Source organism: Rattus norvegicus, chromosome 9 (genome assembly GCF_036323735.1).
Source record: "Rattus norvegicus strain BN/NHsdMcwi chromosome 9, GRCr8, whole genome shotgun sequence".
NCBI lineage: Eukaryota > Metazoa > Chordata > Mammalia > Rodentia > Muridae > Rattus > Rattus norvegicus.
In genome coordinates, this window is record NC_086027.1 from 101,169,414 (window position 1) to 101,188,161 (window position 18,748).

At 51.4% G+C, this 18,748-nt stretch overlaps 1 protein-coding gene across 4 annotated transcripts in view; it reads left to right on the forward strand.

Moving 5' to 3' along the window:
* Positions 1 to 18,748, forward strand: part of Crocc2 (ciliary rootlet coiled-coil, rootletin family member 2) — a 61,222-nt gene that overhangs the window by 13,599 nt on the left and 28,875 nt on the right. For all 4 annotated transcript variants that reach the window (XM_063268171.1, XM_039084759.2, XM_017596918.3 and 1 more), the window contains 14 exons: positions 1,505 to 1,611; positions 3,003 to 3,144; positions 6,696 to 6,799; positions 7,356 to 7,553; positions 7,894 to 7,990; positions 8,076 to 8,165; positions 8,301 to 8,507; positions 8,736 to 8,935; positions 10,612 to 10,794; positions 11,152 to 11,296; positions 11,555 to 11,701; positions 11,963 to 12,193; positions 14,786 to 14,979; positions 18,505 to 18,632. In XM_063268171.1, coding sequence (XP_063124241.1) covers positions 1,505 to 1,611; positions 3,003 to 3,144; positions 6,696 to 6,799; positions 7,356 to 7,553; positions 7,894 to 7,990; positions 8,076 to 8,165; positions 8,301 to 8,507; positions 8,736 to 8,935; positions 10,612 to 10,794; positions 11,152 to 11,296; positions 11,555 to 11,701; positions 11,963 to 12,193; positions 14,786 to 14,979; positions 18,505 to 18,632 — 2,173 coding nt within the window. The remainder of the gene's footprint in view (positions 1 to 1,504; positions 1,612 to 3,002; positions 3,145 to 6,695; positions 6,800 to 7,355; positions 7,554 to 7,893; positions 7,991 to 8,075; positions 8,166 to 8,300; positions 8,508 to 8,735; positions 8,936 to 10,611; positions 10,795 to 11,151; positions 11,297 to 11,554; positions 11,702 to 11,962; positions 12,194 to 14,785; positions 14,980 to 18,504; positions 18,633 to 18,748) is intronic.

Sequence of the window (18,748 nt, forward strand, 5' to 3'; positions counted from 1 at the left end):
GGCCAATGGTCCCCTAAGGCAATGGTTCTCATCCTGTGGGTCGCAGGAAAACCACTTGGGACCAGACCTCCCATGTATCAGATATTTACATTATGGTTCACAACAGTGGCAAAATTACAGTTATGAATTAGCAGTGAAAATGATTTTATGATGGGGGGGTCTTCCCAACATGAGGAACTCAATTGAAAGGTCACAGCATGAGGAACATGGAGACCCACTGCCCTTAGGTCATAGAGCCATGCCTGGAACCAGTGCTGGCCCAGATCTGCTCTTTCTATAGCATGTAACCTGTGGAAACCCCGAGGCCTGGCCTTGCCTACCTGAGGGTCCTAGCAGAGTTCCTAGTGCAATCACACTAGCCCTGAGGTGCCCACCTGCCAACGGACCCCAGCTCTCTGCTGCCCTTCCCACCATACCACTCTATGGGACATGCCTTTTTCTTCAGTCCCCTACCCAAAGAGTCCCTCTAAGAGAGAGTGCGAGGACCCCCCTTATCATGGCTCAAGAGTCTGCTCTTGCTGTGGTGCATTCTGGGATAGAGAATCTTCCTAGCACAGGGCGGGAGATGCTGGGAATGGACTTCGGGGAATAGAAGCCACAGAAGGCCTTCCAAAGATTCGCAAACTAATAAGCCATGAGTCAGAGCTCAGCTCGCAGCCAGCTAGAGAGGCTGCTGGGAGACCCTGCCCCAAATCACGCTCCAGCACACGGGTGGAATGGGGTGAGGGTCTTGGGGTCCAGCATGACCTCTCCAGGTGACACTACAAGCCATTATAATTGGAGACCTCTGACCCCAACTGTCCCATTGCTGGTGGCTGAGAAGCAGGTCCTTGGCCATCAGACACTCCTGTGTCCCATCCCCATCCCCCTACTCTTTGTACCTTCCTCCCAAGACTTCCATGATTCCGTGACATCCTAGGTTCAGATCCCCCATGTAGTAATAACGGCTGGGTGGCTATGGGCAGTAGGCCTTGGATGTGACGTCCTGAATCCCCACATTAGCCCCTTGGGATAATGCTCTGTGTTGGTAGCAAGGGGGCTTGACACCCATGTGAATAGGTTCCCACCTGCTAAGGAGGAGGATTGAGATGAGAGGTGCAGCTTGGGAAATAGGCCAAGCCAGAGGGGTCCAGTTTCCTGCCCCATGGAGACATGGAGAGCCTGCTTTTCAGCTGCCTACCTTACCCCTACGTGGCTGACATCTTGACTGCCCCAGCCACTGGGGACAATAGTGCCTCAGTTTACTAACCTGTAACTGAAATGTCTCTAGGAACCCCCAGAGCCCTGCCCCCTGCTGATCGCACCACTCCCCCAGGCCCAATGGAATCCAAGCATCCACTCAGCCAGCAACTCCTCCCTCTCCCTCTTTCTGTAGGCCACCAGGCCTACAGGTGTGAACAGGCTCCTGGGAGACCCTGTATCCTGCCTCTGCCCAGGGTGGGTTTCATGTCATACCTGGCTGACTAGGGCGACATAGACCAGGTAAGCTCACACTCCTTCCCAGCTGCAGGCCCGCCTGGATACCGCTGAGGCCCGGCTTCGGAAGTCAGAGCTGGAACACAGCATGGATTTGGAGGAGGCTCTTAGCCGGCTGGAGGCCTCACAGCAGAGGTGAGGCCTGGTGGGCAAGCGCTCAGGGCTGCACCCACCCCCCCACGGAGCTATCCTGAGTTAAGGTTACCTGAGAAAACTGGCACAGGGAAGATAACCTGGGGGGAGGGAAGGGTCAGTGGCAAGTAAAACTGGAGACCACTCCCATATCCTCACTCACAATTTCCTGCCCACCCCTCAGGGCCAGGGTGGGTGAGAAGGGAGAGAAAGAGCAGTCTGTAGAGTGGGCAACAGACTCCTTTCCCCGCCTGGCGTCACAGACCAGGGGAAAGGAGTCTAGTCTCCTCAATAATGATTTATCTTTACTTCTGAGTGCCGGGAGCAAAGATATCAGAGAGGCTTGACGCCATAATGTCCCAGCGTTGGGATCAGGATACTCAGGAGAGCCCACCAGCAAGTGAGAGCTGGCCTCAGAGACAGCCTTGTCCTCTGCCCACATCCTTCAGTGTACATCCCCATAGCACGGAGACAGGAGCATCAATGTCATGCCTAGAGCAGCTGAGGGAGAAATCTGTCATTCCCTCCAAGAATAGGTTTGGGCCAGGGGGCAGCCTCCCAAGGCACAGCCATTGCCAAGGGCTCCCTGACCTCACCCCCCGAGTGTGGTATCAGGACGTTCACGAGGGGTACTGGCTGGCCATCGCTGCTGGTGGTGGGTTACCACAGACAACCAAGGACCATTGGCAGACACAATCCTGGGTGCCCTTCCCTGGCTTCTCCTTACCACCCTGACCGCAACTCCAGAACTCTTGGACTCAAGCCTCTCTGATGTCAACAGGCCCTTTTGTTCATACTTGGCAAGATTGCACCACACCCCAGGCCTGGGAACAACCCATGAGCCTCACTTGACCCATCTCGCCATCACTAACATCCTGTGGTTGGCCTACCCTCCAGGAATCTGGGCAGAGGGAGAAAATGCTGAAAAGCATTTTGAAAACCCATTTGAGGGAAGAATGGTCCCAGGGAAGCCTGATGCTTGAAAAGCTGTACAGGATCTCTGGCATCTCTCAAAGGGCCTGACGCCCAGAAACGCCCAGCTTCTGCCGGCCTGCCCCTCTGAGGCTCCCTTTGAGCCTCCTGGACCCTGTAAATTTCTTTTTCTTCTTGGAAGGCAGAGGAGTGGCTAGGGGTGAGGAAGTTTGGGGAAATAGGATTTTGAGGAAAGAAAGATGACGCAGAGCTGGTTCTGAGAAGGGTCCTCCTGGTGCTGGCCCCATGGAGCTCTCATTGCAGGCCGATCGGTGATGCTTGGGCGCAGAGCTGAGGCTGTGCACCTAAGTGGAGATTGGCGGGCCCAGAACTCCATTTAAACTCCTTAGTTGAGGGTCCTGGACTCTTTGTGCCTCTTTGAGAAGTCACCACATATAAGGCTGTGGGTTTTGTTCATTTAGGAGCATGGGCCTTTCCCAAGTAAACACCCTCCTTCGACAACAGCTGGAGCACATGCAGAAGGCCAACGACACATTGGCCAGGGAACTGACCAGGACAACACACAGCTTGCTCCGCCTGCAGGGCAAGTTGGAGCTTCGAGAGGTGCGTCACTGGTCTAAGAAAGAGGTGACCCCACACCCTGCCTCTTTAATTTGGTGCTCAAGGGACGCTGGTATCATGCAATCCCTCCCCCTGGTGGGAGCCTCACAGCCCATTTTGCTTGGTCACAGCAGCCTATGCCATGAGGGACACCTCAGTCCCCTTGAGGAAAGGAGAACACAGAGAGTTCTTGGGCCATTTCTGGCTCTGATGCCTGACACAGAGAGGTGGCCATACAGAGAGGTGGATCAAAGGGTCTGGGTCGCACAGCTGCTCTTAAGCTCCTGGCCAGAAACTACCGGATACTCACAGTCTTGCCCACTCAAACTGTAGCATCAGAGAACAATGTTACAGACCTTGGGGCATATCTAGGACTGGTCTGCTAATTTGTCATTGGATGTGGGACCTTCTGAGAAGGGTGTGGCCTTGGAAAGATGATACCATACAACTGAACCTAAAGGCATCCCTTGACAGCCTTGCTCCAAAGAGGTCTGATCACACATCCAAGTGTCCACACCAGTGGCAAGATCCCCTTCCCCCCGCCCTGAAGCCACTTGAAGAATATGCTCTCTCCATATGAAGGCAGAAGCCTGGATCCGGATCTATATGGGTCCGTTCAAACAAATCCCCAGGGGAAAGGCAGCCATAAAGGCCCCCTGCCTCCGACCCCACACCTGTCATTTCCGGCTGTAGCTACTGTGGAGACACCTGCTGTCACCCACAGGAGAAGGGAAGGCATCGGTGCCTGCTAAGATTGGAGGAGGGTGCACTGTCTCATAGAGTGTCACCAGGGAACAGGAGTCTGTCATCCCAGGATAGTTGGGCAGATGACAGCCATGGCCTATGCCACCCACGTGGCAGGCTAAACAATGCTATACAAGGAGTGTCCACAAGTGCCCCGCTTTGCTTATTACGGGTCTTTCCTTCTCCTGCCTTGGAAAGCTCGTCCCGGCCAGCAGCTCCTTCCTTTCAGCCCTGTGAAGGGTTCTGTCTCTGGTCTCTTTGCTGCGGCTGCCAACCAGGCTGTGGCCTCCCCTGACCCTAACTCGGCACAAGACTGTTGGTCTCCTTGCCCTGGTGACTTCTCCCACTTTGTCTCTGGCTGGCTGCAGATTTCTATGACACACCCCATGTGGGTTGTTCCTGCTTATCCTACTCAGGAGGTCTCCAACCTCTGTCTTCCTCGTGACTGCAAGGAGCCATTAAATCTTTCAGGATTAGCTCTTCCCACCTCTCCCTCTTCTCCCTAATGCCAACAAGATGTCTGTGCCAATCTTACGCCATCTCTAGTGTTCAGAATCATCTGAGTTACTTCTCCTCCTTTACCCTGAGCTAGGCTAATTTCTTCACAGTCATGTTCTTACTCATCAATGTCCCTTCTGACATCTAATCACCTTGGACTCTTCCTCCTTGACTTAAATTCCGACTATCAGATCTTCATCTTTAGGAGAATGGATGCATCTTTTCTCAAGCAGCCATTTTGTGCTTGGTGTCTGATGTTGCACCACCTGCCATTGTCCAGTCTGACGCCATAGTTTCTGCTGACTCCTGATCATGGTGCATTCTTTGTGTCTTTGGTGGTCTTGCGCTAACAGGGACCTGGTTATTTTCCTTGGAACTTTGTGGAAGTTCTTTGAAACCTAGGTGAATAAAGGATTTTTCCAGAAAGGATTTTTCAACTGCTTTTGACGAGTGCCTGGAAGCTCCAAGGGTCTGTGTACCACACTGCAGTAGGCTTTCAGTTTGAGTGTGAAAACCCATGCAAGCTGCATGATGTTGTGTCATGGTTCCAGGCACAGGGAAGAACTGTTTTTCTCTTTTGTTCTTCTCTAACATTCTAGACTGGCAGTTTCTCTGCAAGACTGCGCACACGTGTGTGTGTGTGTGTGTGTGTGTGTGTGTGTGTGTTTAGTGTATAAGACTGTATTATGATGTGAGTGGTGTGTATGAGCCTGTGAGTATAGTATGTATGGTCTATGGTGTGTATATGACTTGTATATGTGAAGGTGTAAGGATATAGTATATATGTGTGTGCGTGTGTGTGAATGTGTGTATGTGTGCGTGTGTGCGTGTGTGCATGTACATGAGTGTGTGTGCATGTGTATGTGTGTATGTGAGTGTGTATGTGCGTGTGTGGTGTACAAGTGTGTATTATGATGTGAGCAGTGTGTGTATGTACCTGTGCCTATGGTATGTATTGTCTATGGTGTGTATGACTTGTATATGTGAAGGTGTAAGTGTACAGTATATATGTGCATGTGTGAGGTGTGTATGCATGTGGGAGTCTATTATGGTGAATGACAGTCTGAGTGTGTAAGGCATGTGAGTGTGTGAAAGCTTGTATGAGTGTAGTGTGCTGGAGTGTGGTGTTTGTATGGGTCTGCATCTGTGTGATGTGAATCTGCATGCCTGTGGCTGTATGTGAGTGACACTATGTGAGAGCAAGGTGAAAATACAGGCATGTGTTTGTGCGTGTGTGGCATGTCAGAGGTATGCTTGTTCACCCTCTAGTTTACTCGCCTTTAATGTGCTGAGTGCAGCTTTGGGGTGTCCACCATGTTTGAGGAGACCCCTACTTTGGGCTCTGCTTAGCTCCCCAGAGAAACGGATACTCGCATTGTTCCTTTTAGAATGGAATTGCACAGTGCTGGCTGGGCTCCTCGCCTGTACCATGTCCTGGCTGCATGCTCTCCCTGTGCTCGCCAGCTCTCAGTCTTGTCAAGAAGAGGAGAGGGTCTAGAATCCTAGCTTCCATGAGACAGGAGCCAAGACGTCTCATCCCTAGGATGCGACAGAGCACAGCCAAGTGTCCTCTGTTGTGCACCAAGATGTACAGAAACATAATCCTGAGGTCAGGGTGCACAGAAGACTCAGGCGTAGGGTCTGCTAAAGAGTCAGAAATGGCCTCACACGGGAGGAGGCATAAGGAGAGTTTGTCCATCTTGAAAGCCTTGATGAACAGCCTTGGATAGGGATATATCATGCAGGGACAGGCAGGAGCTAGAGGGGAGCAGCTGGTTCAGAGAACCCTGTGGGTCCCAGAGGTCAGCATTCAGGACACAGTATGGTGTGGCGATAGAATGGTAGCACATAGACACCCAGCCTTCTCTGGTAGTTCCTCTGCTGCTGGCTGTTCTAGGGTTCAATGGGGGTGTTTTTATTCACCTGGTCTCTGAACACCCGCAGGGCACTGGTTCTGCTTGACTTGTACAGCCCCCTAGCATTAGACCTCCCATGACACCCAGGGGATGGAGAAGCAGCCCCTCCCTCAGACGACAGCACCAGTGCCTGGGAGAACCTTGCTGTCTGGGAAGAACTGATTCTCAGCAGCCCTGCTTTCTGTGAAATAGTCCTCTGTAGCTGTGGTAGAATCTGGGAACAGTTTTCTCCTGGTGGACATGACATTGTCTCCCATGTGGGGTTGGGAAGCCCATGGGATGGATATGAGGTTCTGAGGCTTAACAGCTAAGACAGGGCCTCTTTCCAGCCCAGGGGCGGGGGTGACAGGAGAGAAAGAGGACAAGGCCTAAGCAGATACAACTTGTTGCTCTCAGACCCAAAGGTTGAGCCTAAGACAGCCTCGAGACATCCTCCCCCTGTGGAGACAGGCCAAGGCTCTGCAGATGCACCTGGCTGAGATTCGGGCATCCACCGAGAGGTAAGCAGAAACGCTCACCTAGTGGTACCCTAGTGGTAGGATTGGAGTCCTTCCTGGGCTGCAGCTGTGGTGTCTCTAGCTGCCCTGGGGGAAAGTGAATGGATAGGGAGGAGAGAGGGAGGGATAGAGAAGGTGGAAGGAGGGCAGGGGATTGCCCTTCTCTAGATGGGAGGGTAGACATTGGCCTTCATAGGGTTTCGGGGATCCATCAAGTCCCTTCTGGATACCTCATGGGGATTTGTCCTAGGCATTCCCAGTGGCCCTCGACATAATGGAACCCCATTTACACAGGAGGAAATAAAGGCCCAGAATCCAGTATCTTACTCGAAGTTATCATTTCTGGTCAGATTCACCCCTGCTCACTTCCCCTTGGCTCTATCCTAGCCATTCCATGACATATAAACCAATTCGTGGCAGATAGTAGGGCTTCTCCCAATACTGTTCATGGTTCATGCGGCCTGCCTCTCCAGCTCTGAGGTCTGCCTTACAGCATCCTGGGCCCCATGCTCACAGCAGGATCATGAGGCTCAGCCAAGTTACTTTTCTTGTATCCCAGGGGTCTCGAAGATGTTCGGGCGGACATGACCCGGACGGCCCAGCGCTTGCATATGGCCTGCCTGAGCCTCGACTCCCACCTGCAGCTGACAGCCAGCAGCATGACCAGTGACCTGGAACAGCGGCTGAGGGAGCAGGCTAGGGAAATGCTGCAGCTGCAGGGCCAGTGGGCTGCTGAGAAGGTGGCACTTCAAGCCAGGTGGGCCATGGGCTTTGGCTGGCTAATGTAAGGAGGCCAAGGAGGTACGGGCTTGAGATGAGGTAGATAGAGTTTTCCAGGTGATTTCACCCAGCACCCTGACATGGAGCTGCAGATGTGATTTGGAGAGAGACCATAAGCCAGGACAATAGAGCTGGGAATTGGTATTTTAGTCCCAAAATAGTGGGAGTTATCAACGATCTATAGCAGAGGAGGCATGCAATCAGGGCACAGACTGAACTATATCCTTGGCACTGTAAGGAGGCACTGCATAGGAAGGAGTCCTGATGGGCCCACAACACCCTCAGGGCCTTCCTCATCACCCTGATCCTCTCTCCAGACTTTCAGAGCAGACATTACTGGTAGAGAAGCTCTCTGTGCAGAAGGAACAAGGAGAGAGAGCCATCCTGACACTCAAGGCGGACATCCAAAGACTGGTTTGTGGGATGGGAAATGAGGAACTGGGAGGTGGAGCTTTGCCATGGGTGTGAGTCTGCTTGGCTCAGAGGTCTCTGCCCACAGAAATCCCGGCGCAGTGGCGGCCAGCTGGCGGTGGATGAACTGAGAGATGAGGTTGAATCCCTGAACCATGTCCTGGCCAGCATCAAGGAGGTATGGCCTTGCCTGGTGATTTTCCTGGATACAGAAGATCTGTGAGGACCCTGGTTTTAGGTGTCCTCATCCAGAGGGTCCTGTTTAATGGCGGTGCACTCTCTTCTCTTTTGTCTCACTCTCTGTGACTCAAAGGTGGCCCAGTCAGATGTTCGGTATCCAGAGTTGGCCTGGAGCAGCAGCACTGAAGTCAGGGAAGTACAGACCCAACTGAAGAGCCCCCCACGTTCTCTGTCCCCACACCAGCGCATGTCCCCAACACGGACCAGCTCTCCAGCCAACCTGCATCCTGCACTGCAGGCTGTCCAGTCAGCCATGGAGAGGCGGCAGCAGTGGGAGCAGGTGGGTGACCACAGCCCACAGGGCCACCAACGTCACAAATCTTGCCCAGCTAGGGTATCTTGGTGAAGTTTTCTACTGTCTGCCCTGGGAGTACTGGTCTACCTCCATGGGGTCTGCCCCTGAGACGCATAGCCTAGGGAGGGGCCTCAGGTGTCTGGGGCCTTTCTAGGGGAACTGAGTGCTCTGGCTAGTAGCTGGTGCTCACTGAGGGTGTCATTCCCCTGGCAGGAGCTACATCTGAGGCTGAAGTCCTCCCAAGAAGAAGCAGCCGGGCTCCGAGAGCAGCTGTCTGGGTACCGGCAAGAACTGCGGACCTCACAGAGGCTTCTGCAGGACAGGGCACAGGAGCATGAGGATCTGCTGGGCCAGCTGGAGGCCCAGAGGCAGGAGACACAGCTCTCTCAGGTGTCTGTCCATCTCCTGGAAAGGTGAGGAAAGCATCAAGGGTAGGGCAGGGCAATTGTCCCCTGTGAGGCCTCACAGCAAAAAATGGAAAAGGCCACATCTCCAGATAAAACCTTTTGGTGGCCAGGCTGCCCCTCAATCTGTAACCTCTTGTCTGAATTGAGTAGCCTCTCCCCCTTTTCTGTGCCCCCTCTACTGTACCCAATCTAGGATTCTCTTCCCTAAAAACAAAGGCACTGTTTGCACATGTTCTAGGCTCTCTGCAGGGCAAGGCCCATATCCTATCTCAGAAGCTCTGGCATCACCAGCTTTTGCCTCCTACCATTCCTGCTCCAGGCTCCCCTCTAAGTAACATTTCTCTACCAGTGTCTTTTCACCATGACCAAAAGAACCTCGTCTACCCACTCTCCACATACCCTGTGGGTCCCATGGTTCCTTTGCAGCTACCATAAAGTTCTGAATACTTTCTGCACATGACTCTTGACCTGGGGCTGTAGGGAATCAGGGTCACCAAGTGTGGGAATCTATGGGATCTACTGGATGCAGGCTAAGAGCCAGGTGTTAGCCGTGGATCTGGAAATCTTCCTGAAGGAAATGTACAATATGCCCTGGAAACCAAGAGGCCATGTTTCCCTTTCCCCCTCAACATAAGGATGGGGGACCACACAAACTTCCCAGTCTTCCAAGCAGCCTGCACCTATTCCTGCACAGTAAATGAATGAGTCAGTCCTGTCCTGGAGACACATTGTAGGAAGGCACAGAGGTGGGCCAATCAGGACAGCCTTGCAGAGGGGCAGAAATCTGAGGACAGTGGGCAGAGCTCAGGGAGGGAGGGAGGGAGGCCTTTGCAGAGAGGAGGCAGAAGTGAGCAGAGGCATGACGTGTGGCAGGGTCTCTGGGAAGTCTTAAGTGAGCCTGTTTGGCAGGCAGAGCCCTGTCACAGAAGGAGGACTATCTATATCTCCAGAAACAGATCACACAAGAGGCCACATGGGAGGTTTCTGTGCAGGTAGGGGCAAAGCAGAAGGAGCAGAGGGGAATGCTGGGAGGATTCAGCAGGGCAGAGCAAGCTGTGTCAGATCCAAAAGACTGGGAAATGGGAGCTGATTCTCAAAGGATAGGGTGAAAGGAATGTACCTAAAATCCGGAAATCCAACTGAATGGCTAGGCATGGCTGTGAACAGAGTAGGAGACATGGGAAGAAACATCCAGAACCCCACAGCCACTGCACATGGACTTCAGGATCCACAGAGTACATATGCGTGGGTGTTCTGAGACAGATCAAATAGACACTGGCCAGGAAGGTGTTCCTTCTGTAGTGGAGGTTTGCAAGGATGAGAGCAGGTATTACTTGTTGGCAAAGAGATGTCTGTGAGGATTGCCCAGGCTGCTCATGTGGCAGAGAGCTGGGCCCTAAGCTCCTTCAAGGGAAGGAGAAGGCTATGTCCCAGACAGTGGCTACTTCATCTCAGGCAGCTAATTAGGGCCTGAGGCTTTGGGTCACACCGTATCAGCTTTTCTTCCTGTGCCTGAATTGCTTCTGCCTTTGAAGCCCCCGAGGACATGCGTCCACACCACCACTACTGACCCAAACCCACTCACCCTTACTGTCCTCCCCAGTAAATCTTGATGGTCTCAGGCACTCCTTCTCTGAAGCATGGCTTGAGGCTGACTCTACCTTGGCTCCTGCTTTTCCCAGGGAGAAAGTAGCCCTGGAGGCAACTGTGGAGGAGCTGAGGGCAAAGGCAGACATTCAGGAGGCTGAGACACAGAAGCTGGAGGCCACAAACGCAGAGCTTCGGAGAAGCCTCCTGCTGCGGACAGAGCAGAAAGCAGAGCTCGCCCAGCAGAGTGAGCGCAGCCTGCGTGAGCTGGAGACCAGGTGGGTTGTGGAGGGGCTGCAGGCCAATTCTGAGGCAGTCCCTCAGACTCCGAAACTGCAGGTGAGACACCAAGAAGCCATCAGGGACAGAGGGGGCCCCCAGCTCCTTTTGAGCTGGCCATCGCACACCCTCATTTCCACACCTATACCCTTAAATGCCTGGCCCTGTGTACACAACCGCCTGTAGGTATGCCTCACAGTCCAGGCATATGACTAGAGGCTGCTCTCAAGGGCGCATTGTGCTTCTCTGGGGTTTCCCGGACTTTTAAAGTGTTTGCTAGGATTTCCCTGCCTACAAGTTCGTCATGGCATCTCTGAAAAGACCCTTCAACTTTGCCTTTTGGCCTGGGGCCTCAGCCAGGGCCGTCTGGAGCAACTGGAAGAAAAGGTTTCTGGGCTCAGGAAGGAGCTAGCCACATCCCGGGAGGCACTGAGTTCAATGCAGTTGCAGAGGGACATCTTGGAGACAGAAAAGGAGGGCCTGCGTGGTGCTCTGGCCCAGGTATGTACATAAGTACACATGGTCCTTGCCTCTGCTCTTACCTGTGTGGCCTGAGCCACTACCAGGGTTCCTGGTCACTTCTATTGTGCACTAGACTCATTCCTGACCCCTTGCCCTCCCAACCCTGCTGGCTGTATCTGCTCCTACGGAAAATCTCTAGGCCACCAGTCATCAACTCTAGTCAAAAACTTAATTCTACCAGAAAAACTCTGAAACCTATTCCCAGAGACAACTCTGGGTGACTACTATGCCTCACAGGCTGAATCTAGCAATGCTGACTTGGAATTGCTGGTGACACGGCTGAAGACAGAGGGAATGGAGAAACAGGACTCACTGGCCAAGATGGCTACCCTGCTGGAAGGGCTTTCCCAAGACAAAGGCACCCTAAACCATCTGGTACTTCAGGTAAGGCAAGAGCCAAGGCCTTGGCTTCCCCCAAGGTGTCCTTGAAATTTCTCTGTGGACTTGTTCTATCATCCATTCTCCAGATCTCCTTTCCTACATGAACTGAGGCCACCATCCCAGTAGTAGGTGACCACTGATCCTAGTCAGGCCTGAAGAAGCAGGAACAATAGCATCTCCATGCAAGCCTGTGAGGGGTGGCCGGCTTGTGGGAACGAGGAATGTGTGCTCTGCCAATTCACTGTCTTCCCACGTGCCCTGCAGCTGGAGCAGGAACGGGACCAGCTTCGGGAGCAGCAGAAGAGGCTGGAGCAGGAGCAGGCTATTGTGAGAGAACAGCTGACGCAGACAGAGCAGCAGCTAGGGCTCATTCAAGCTGAGCGGAGAGGTCTGCAGGAGGCTTGTGGGCACCTGGAGCAAAAGCAGGAACATCTAGAGAAGCAGGTGGCCCTGCTTGGGCAGGAGAGTGCCCAGCTCCGGGAGCAGGTGGACCAGGTGAGACCCGGATGAAGGCTACTGCTGATTGTACCTCTGAAGGAGGTTGGAGAGGTAGGTGGCTCGGTGGATAAAATGCTTGCTTGCGCAAGCATGAGGAGGAAGTTACCAGAACCTACAGGGTGGAGGAGCCAACAGCAACATATATAATTCCCTCTGGGAGCACCAATGGGTAGGGACAAGGAGAGAGAAAATTTTGGGTCAGGACTGTCCTTCATGTTTGGGTTAGGGTTCTGCTCTGGCCTCTAGTGCCTGGTCAGTGTGTGCACAGTTGAACGCTCCTGCTACTCCTGTGTTTGTTTAGTTCCTGTCCTTTAGTTGTTGGATTTCTTTGGGGTTTGTGTGTGTGTGTGTGTGTGTGTGTGTGTGTGTGTGTGTGTGTGTGTGTGTGTATGCATAAGAGTACATGCACATATGTGTACACATTCATGTGAAGGTCAGAAGACAACCTCATATGTAATTCCTAGGATCTGCCCACCTTGTCCACACACACCCCATTTTTATTTTAAAGTGTGTGTTTTGCCTGCACATGTGTCTCTGTGCACCATATATGTGAAAGTGCTTGTGGAGGCCATGAAAGAGCATCCTAGAATTAGAGTTACAGTTATTGACTGCTATGTGGGTGCTGGGAACTAAACCAGGGTCCTCTAGAAGACCAGCCAGTGCTCTTAACTGCTGAGCCACCTCTCCAGCCCCCATCTACCTTGTTTATAAGACAGGGTCACTCACTGGTCTTGATCCCCCTGAGTAAGCTAGACTGGCTGGTCTGTAACTCAACTGTAGGGGTTCTCCAGTCTCTGCTGGTGCTGGGACTACTCAACGTATCACATGGGTTCTGGGGTTGAACTCGGACCCTCGTGCCTGTTTGGTAAGCATTTTGCCCACTGAGATCTTTCTCCAGCCCATTACTCATTGGGATCATTGGGTGTGGACTGAGTTGAAGCAGTTTTTACAGTGTGTCTTGTGTGGAAACCCAGTTGGGTCTCAGACTTCCAGAGACATTCAGCCATCCATGTCTCATGTGGAAAGCATCACCTCTTTCCGTTCTCAGATCCCCTCCCCCTTATTCTTACCATCATTCCTCCATTTTTGTTAAACTATAATTAATGTGCAGTGTGGGGGACAGGCAGGCCGATAAGTTTGACAGTGGTGTGCACCTGTGATGACCAGTCAAGAAAAAGAACATGGTTACTGGTCCAGAAGCCTCCCTCACAATCCACACTGGGGCTAAATGTCTAAAGTTCCGGCAGCCTCTGTTCCAACATGGAGGACCCTGCACTGGCTGTGTGGATAACTTGTACCAAATTTCTCTCTCTCCACACTCTAAGATTCGTCCATGTAGTTATGTGTACCATAGCTTTTGGCTTTTGTACATAACTGTGTCAGAGTGGGGATAAACTTTCTCACACACCTACTGCTGGACTCCTGTGCTGTTTCTGGCTTGGGTTGTAATACACAAGGCTCGTGACAGCCTTTGTACACCCACTTCTCACTATTCTTGAGCAAATGCATACAAGTGAAATTATGGGGGTCATTGTGGAGGGGTGTGGTGAGTTCCATCAGTATTGGATGTCATCTGCTTTAATTTTTAAGCTACTTTCTGCAGAATATTCTATGTATAGAGGTTTTGATTCGTGTTTCCAAGGTAACGAGTGGTTTGGGTGCATTTTCACGCACCTGTTGGATTTGTGTCTTTTTTAGGCTTCTGTGTGTTTTTTGAGTGTGGATTTTGTATCTTGGTTGCATCTGTGTAAGAGTTTCTCATATATATCAATGCAAATACTTTGCCAGACAGATGTTCTGTGAATATCTTTTCCAACTGGCATCTTGACTTCCTGTTTTCATTGCCTGTTTTGTTGTGGAGGACTCATGAGTTTATATTTGGTTTTGCTTTGGTTTTTGGGACAGTAGCCTGGAACTCACTGTGTAGCCCACACTGGCCTCAACCTTGTAGCAACCCTCCTGCCTTAACTTCCCCAGCTTCTGGGATTATATGCACTAACCACCATGCCACACTTTTTAAAAATCTTACGATCACTCTTCCCTAGATCCTGCAGTTTGCCTAGCCCAAAGACAAAGAGTTAGCCTTCTGTGTTTTCACATGGCCTTGGTTGAGGTCTTCAGCCGATTTCCTATCGATGTCACAGGGGTCTTTAAATATGTTACAGTGCCAGTCCTTTTGCCCATCTAAGATTCACCGAGTCAGACACTCCCCCAGACGGACTTTCAGTTAGCCTGCAGGTGACTCTGATGTTGCCAGAGTGTGAGAACCACAGATGTGCAGGAGGGAGTAAGCTAACTCTTGCTACCTTCCAAGGTCTTCTTCACCTGTCTAGGCTCTGCTTCAAAGGGACTCTCATGTTTGGACTAACTTGCTGGGTGGGTTACTTTCCTGTCACTGTGATGGAACATGTGACAGATTAAGTGGTTTGAGTGAGAATCCCCCTTCCCAGGCTCATATATTTAAATGCTTATCTGCCTGGGAGTGGATCTGTTTGAAAGGATTAGGTGTGGTCTTGTTGGAGAAAGTGTGTCAGTGGAAGTGGACCTTGAGGTTTCAAAACTCCACATGGTCCCTTTTTCCTCCCCTAGGTCACATACAAGAAACGGGCCCTAGAGAAGCAGCTGGCACAGAGCCTGCAGGACCAGGAGGCCCAGATGGACATTCTTCAAGATGCCCTCCATGAGAAGAACATACTGTCTGAGGAGCGGGCCCAACTACTGGCTAAGCAGGAAGCCCTGGAGAGACATAGCGAGCTTGTGACTAAGGAGGCAGCTGATCTGAGGTACCAGTGCAATCACTAACCAGGGTGTACCCCTCATGATCCTGCCCTCAAACAGCCCATGGTGTTATGACAGCACAGGTGTTATACAGGCACAGTGGCACAGGCAGGGCATGTCTGCTGTAGGCATATGGTATGGGATGCATAAAGAGGAACCATTGTGTCTTTGAAGTGGTCATTGTCCTTGCTGACTGTGATGGCATGCATGCCGTGTGTGTGTGTGTGTGTGTGTGTGTGTGTGTGTGTGTGTGTGTGTACTTTTCTGCTCAATTCACTCAGCAATGAATTCTTTAGGGTGGCCCAATTTCTTGGAGACGCCAGGGCTGAGGGATAACCTTTGAGACTCAGCGTCTAGACCTGTGGGATGGAGGAATGGTCAGGCTGGATGAGAACTATGTGGCTGAACCCTGCAAATGATGGGGTGACTGGCTGATTGGGTGGGTGAGTTGAGAGACACATGGATGAACAGCTGGATGTGTAGCTAGTTGGAAGGACGCCTCGGTGGGTACATAGATGGATGGCCAGGTAAGGGGACAGATGGCTGGCTGACAAGTTAATGGATGGATGGTCAAGTGTGTGGATGGATACCTGCATATATTTCTGGATAGCCACGTATGTGTTTAGAGATCTGTGAGCATAGAAAGGAAGATGTATGGTCAAGTCAGTAGAAGGAAGATGGATAAGTGAATGTAACATTCTAATGCAAGGGTGGGCAGGTGGGGTGGATGTGCAAGGAACTATATAAATGTGTATGTATATACGTGTGTGTGTGTGTGTGTGTGTGTGTGTGTGTACACCAGGAATGACGAATGGATGTGTGCATGGATGGTTGGTATATGGGCACGTGGTCAAATGGATGGGTGTGTAGATGGGTGAGTGGGTGGGTGGATGTCTGTTCACCAGCTTTTATGCAGCAGACAAAGCTGTACCAACTTGGAAAGGATGCATTTGCTTGGGTCAGGGGACTTCAGTGCAGCCCTTATGCTGGAACCAAGAAGAAAGTAAGAAAGGGGGCAACCCTATTATACCAGAGACCCAGATCAGACCAGTAAAAGAAAGACACGAAATTTCATCCTTAAGAGCATGAGTTTGGGGTAGAGCTGCAGATCAGCTGCATCCAGAGCGTCTACAACTCCAGGGATCCTTCCCCTCCCTCTGCTGCATGGCTCTGAGATTTCCTTCCCAGGGAGACACCTAGAGGTAGCACAAGAGCCCTTCTGAAACTTTTGTCTAGTAGCTTTTCTAATAGTCCTAGGAGCCAGAGGCTCATAGCTGTGCAGTTTAGAGTAGGGTCCACCCATAGTCCTGACATGGACGTGGGGGAATCCTCATAACCAAGAGGGCAACATGCAAATCTGGAAATGTGCCCATGGAGGCAAGAATGGTGGTAGCTTAGGCTGGTCCCATAGCCTCTGCAGAGACCCAAGGTTAGCTGTTGCTTTTTCTCCCCAAAGCCTTCTCAGTCATGAAGGGCTTCCTGGAAGATTTCCGTCTGGAACTCCAGATGCTAGGGACATGGGGAACTAGAAGGACCCAGACCTTCAACTTCTCAGAACTGACCTCTCTTAATAAAAGCTTGTGTAAGCATCCCAGTGGCAAACTTGGAGGGGGCTTCCCAGGTGAGCAAGAGCAAAGGGGGTCCTGAGCCCTGGAAACATATGCTGCCCTGAATATGAACCTGGTCAGAGCCTTCCGAGGGTGGGATCCAGCCTTGATCTCTGGACCCAGACGGACCAGCACATGGCAACCCTGAAGACCCACCAAATAACAATGTACCATGATAACCAGCTGAAGCCATGATGGCAGGGCTGCTGGGGCCATCCATGCCTGATCCATACCTCTCTCCATTCATGGAGTGCTGGCTGTTCATCAGGTAGTGAGAGGGGCAGGTTCCCACCCATACATCCTGCTGCAGCTTACCCACTCCCCATACGCCTTTACCTTGTAGCACCAGACTTCTGCCTTGAGCTCAACCACAGTAAGATGCTCTTGAGCCTCTGTGGAAAAAGAAACTGGACACACCCTCAGGTTCCCAGGCTGTGAGCAGACCTCAGAGGCAAATCCAGATACACCCCCTAGGAGGAGGCTTCAAGGCAGCTCAGAGGAAGAATGTTCTCCATACATAGTGAGGAGAGGGCATGTTTACTCATAAAACAGGGAGTGTGTAGTGTTACAAGGGGGACAGGGTATGGTGTGGCAGACAGTGAGGTTTCTAGGGTGCGTAGCCTGGGTCCAGGGGACTTTTCCCTCACACACGAAGGGGTCCTGGCAGGTTTTGGTGCTCTTCAGGGTAACACAGGAGCTGTGGTAAAACCGGCAAGCCAGTCAAGGGCCACGGCCTCCCCCACCCATTGACATCATACCTTGCTGCTATGTTCTGGAGTGTTCATGGTAAGACCAGAGCTCAGTGACAAATCACGCTGGCAGTGCTGGGTTAGTCAGTCACTGCTGGGCTGGCTATCAGCAAGTCAAGCTGTTTTCAGGAGCCCACATTGGGAGTGAGCACTGTCGTAGGTTGCTACACCTCATTCCACATGGTTTCTGGACGATGAGCTCTGCATGAAGATGCACTCAGGCTACTTTCTCCACCACAGCCTGTAACACGCTAGCTTTGCTGGTTGTCCTGTGGGTGACCCCTTTCTTGCCTCGTGCATGACACTGCTTATGTTAGATGCACTGTGATGACTACATTTTCCCCATTTGTTGGCATTCCAGCCATGTCCAGCCACATCCAGCCACAGTGTAAAGCTACAGTGGGCATCCTGTTTCTGGATGTCATGTGTCTCTAGAATTGGTGCCTGGGTGAGGTATGGCCAGCATGCTTAGTCTCCCCCCGGTACTCCCTTGCTAACACTAGGCGTGCTTGCCTTTAAGTCTTTGTTCATCTGCTGTATGGTTAATGACATTGCCTGGCTGTCGTTCAAATTTTCCTGGCCCCTGATCTCTCCTGGTAAGGTAAAGTACATTTCACATGCTTTTGTCTGTTTGATATTTTCTTTGTAACTGGTATTTTTTCTCATGTTGTTGACTTTGTTAGCGATCGGCCAGAACTCTTTGTATATGATAGATAATTATCCCTATGTTTAAGTACCAAATATAGATTTTCTTCCAATTCTGCCCCTTGTCATCTTCTGTTTTTCATTTTTAAAGATCAATTTCTTAAGTTAACAGGCAAAGTGATGTGTTTCATTTTCTGCCCTTTCCTTCCAAGTTGATTTATGGAATCTCTTCTGTGGAAAACTATCCCTCCTGCCTTTAAGTGTATCCAGATCTGTTGGCCTCTTTTTCCCCTCCTTCTGGCTTTCATGTCAGGCTTAAGGAGATTAAAATATCCTCTCTATTTGTTCTATTTTTATAATTCTGAGTTATTCTGCTGTGGCTTGTTTATTTTGTTTCATTTCTGGTTTTGGTTTTTCATTTGGCCCGAAACATGTTTTCGCATAGGGTATGACGGCTTCTTACATGTACAAACTAAGATACCTCAGGACCATGTGGATTATGTGCCTGCTATCTGTTGCTTCACCACAGGGCTGAGAGGAACTCTCTGGAGAACAGCCTCTTTGAGGCCCAACGGCTGACCACGCAGTTGCAGGCCCAGCAGGAACAGCTGGGAGCAAAGGCCAAGGCTGATCAATTGGCTCGCCAGGCCTTGCAAGGTGCTGCAGTGGGTGGCCTCTCTGTCCTCACCCCCAAGTCACTGTTGGGGGGAACTCAGTCCCTATAAGTGCTATTCTCTCTCCCTGAACCCTTAGGGGAAGACCCAAGGGCTTGG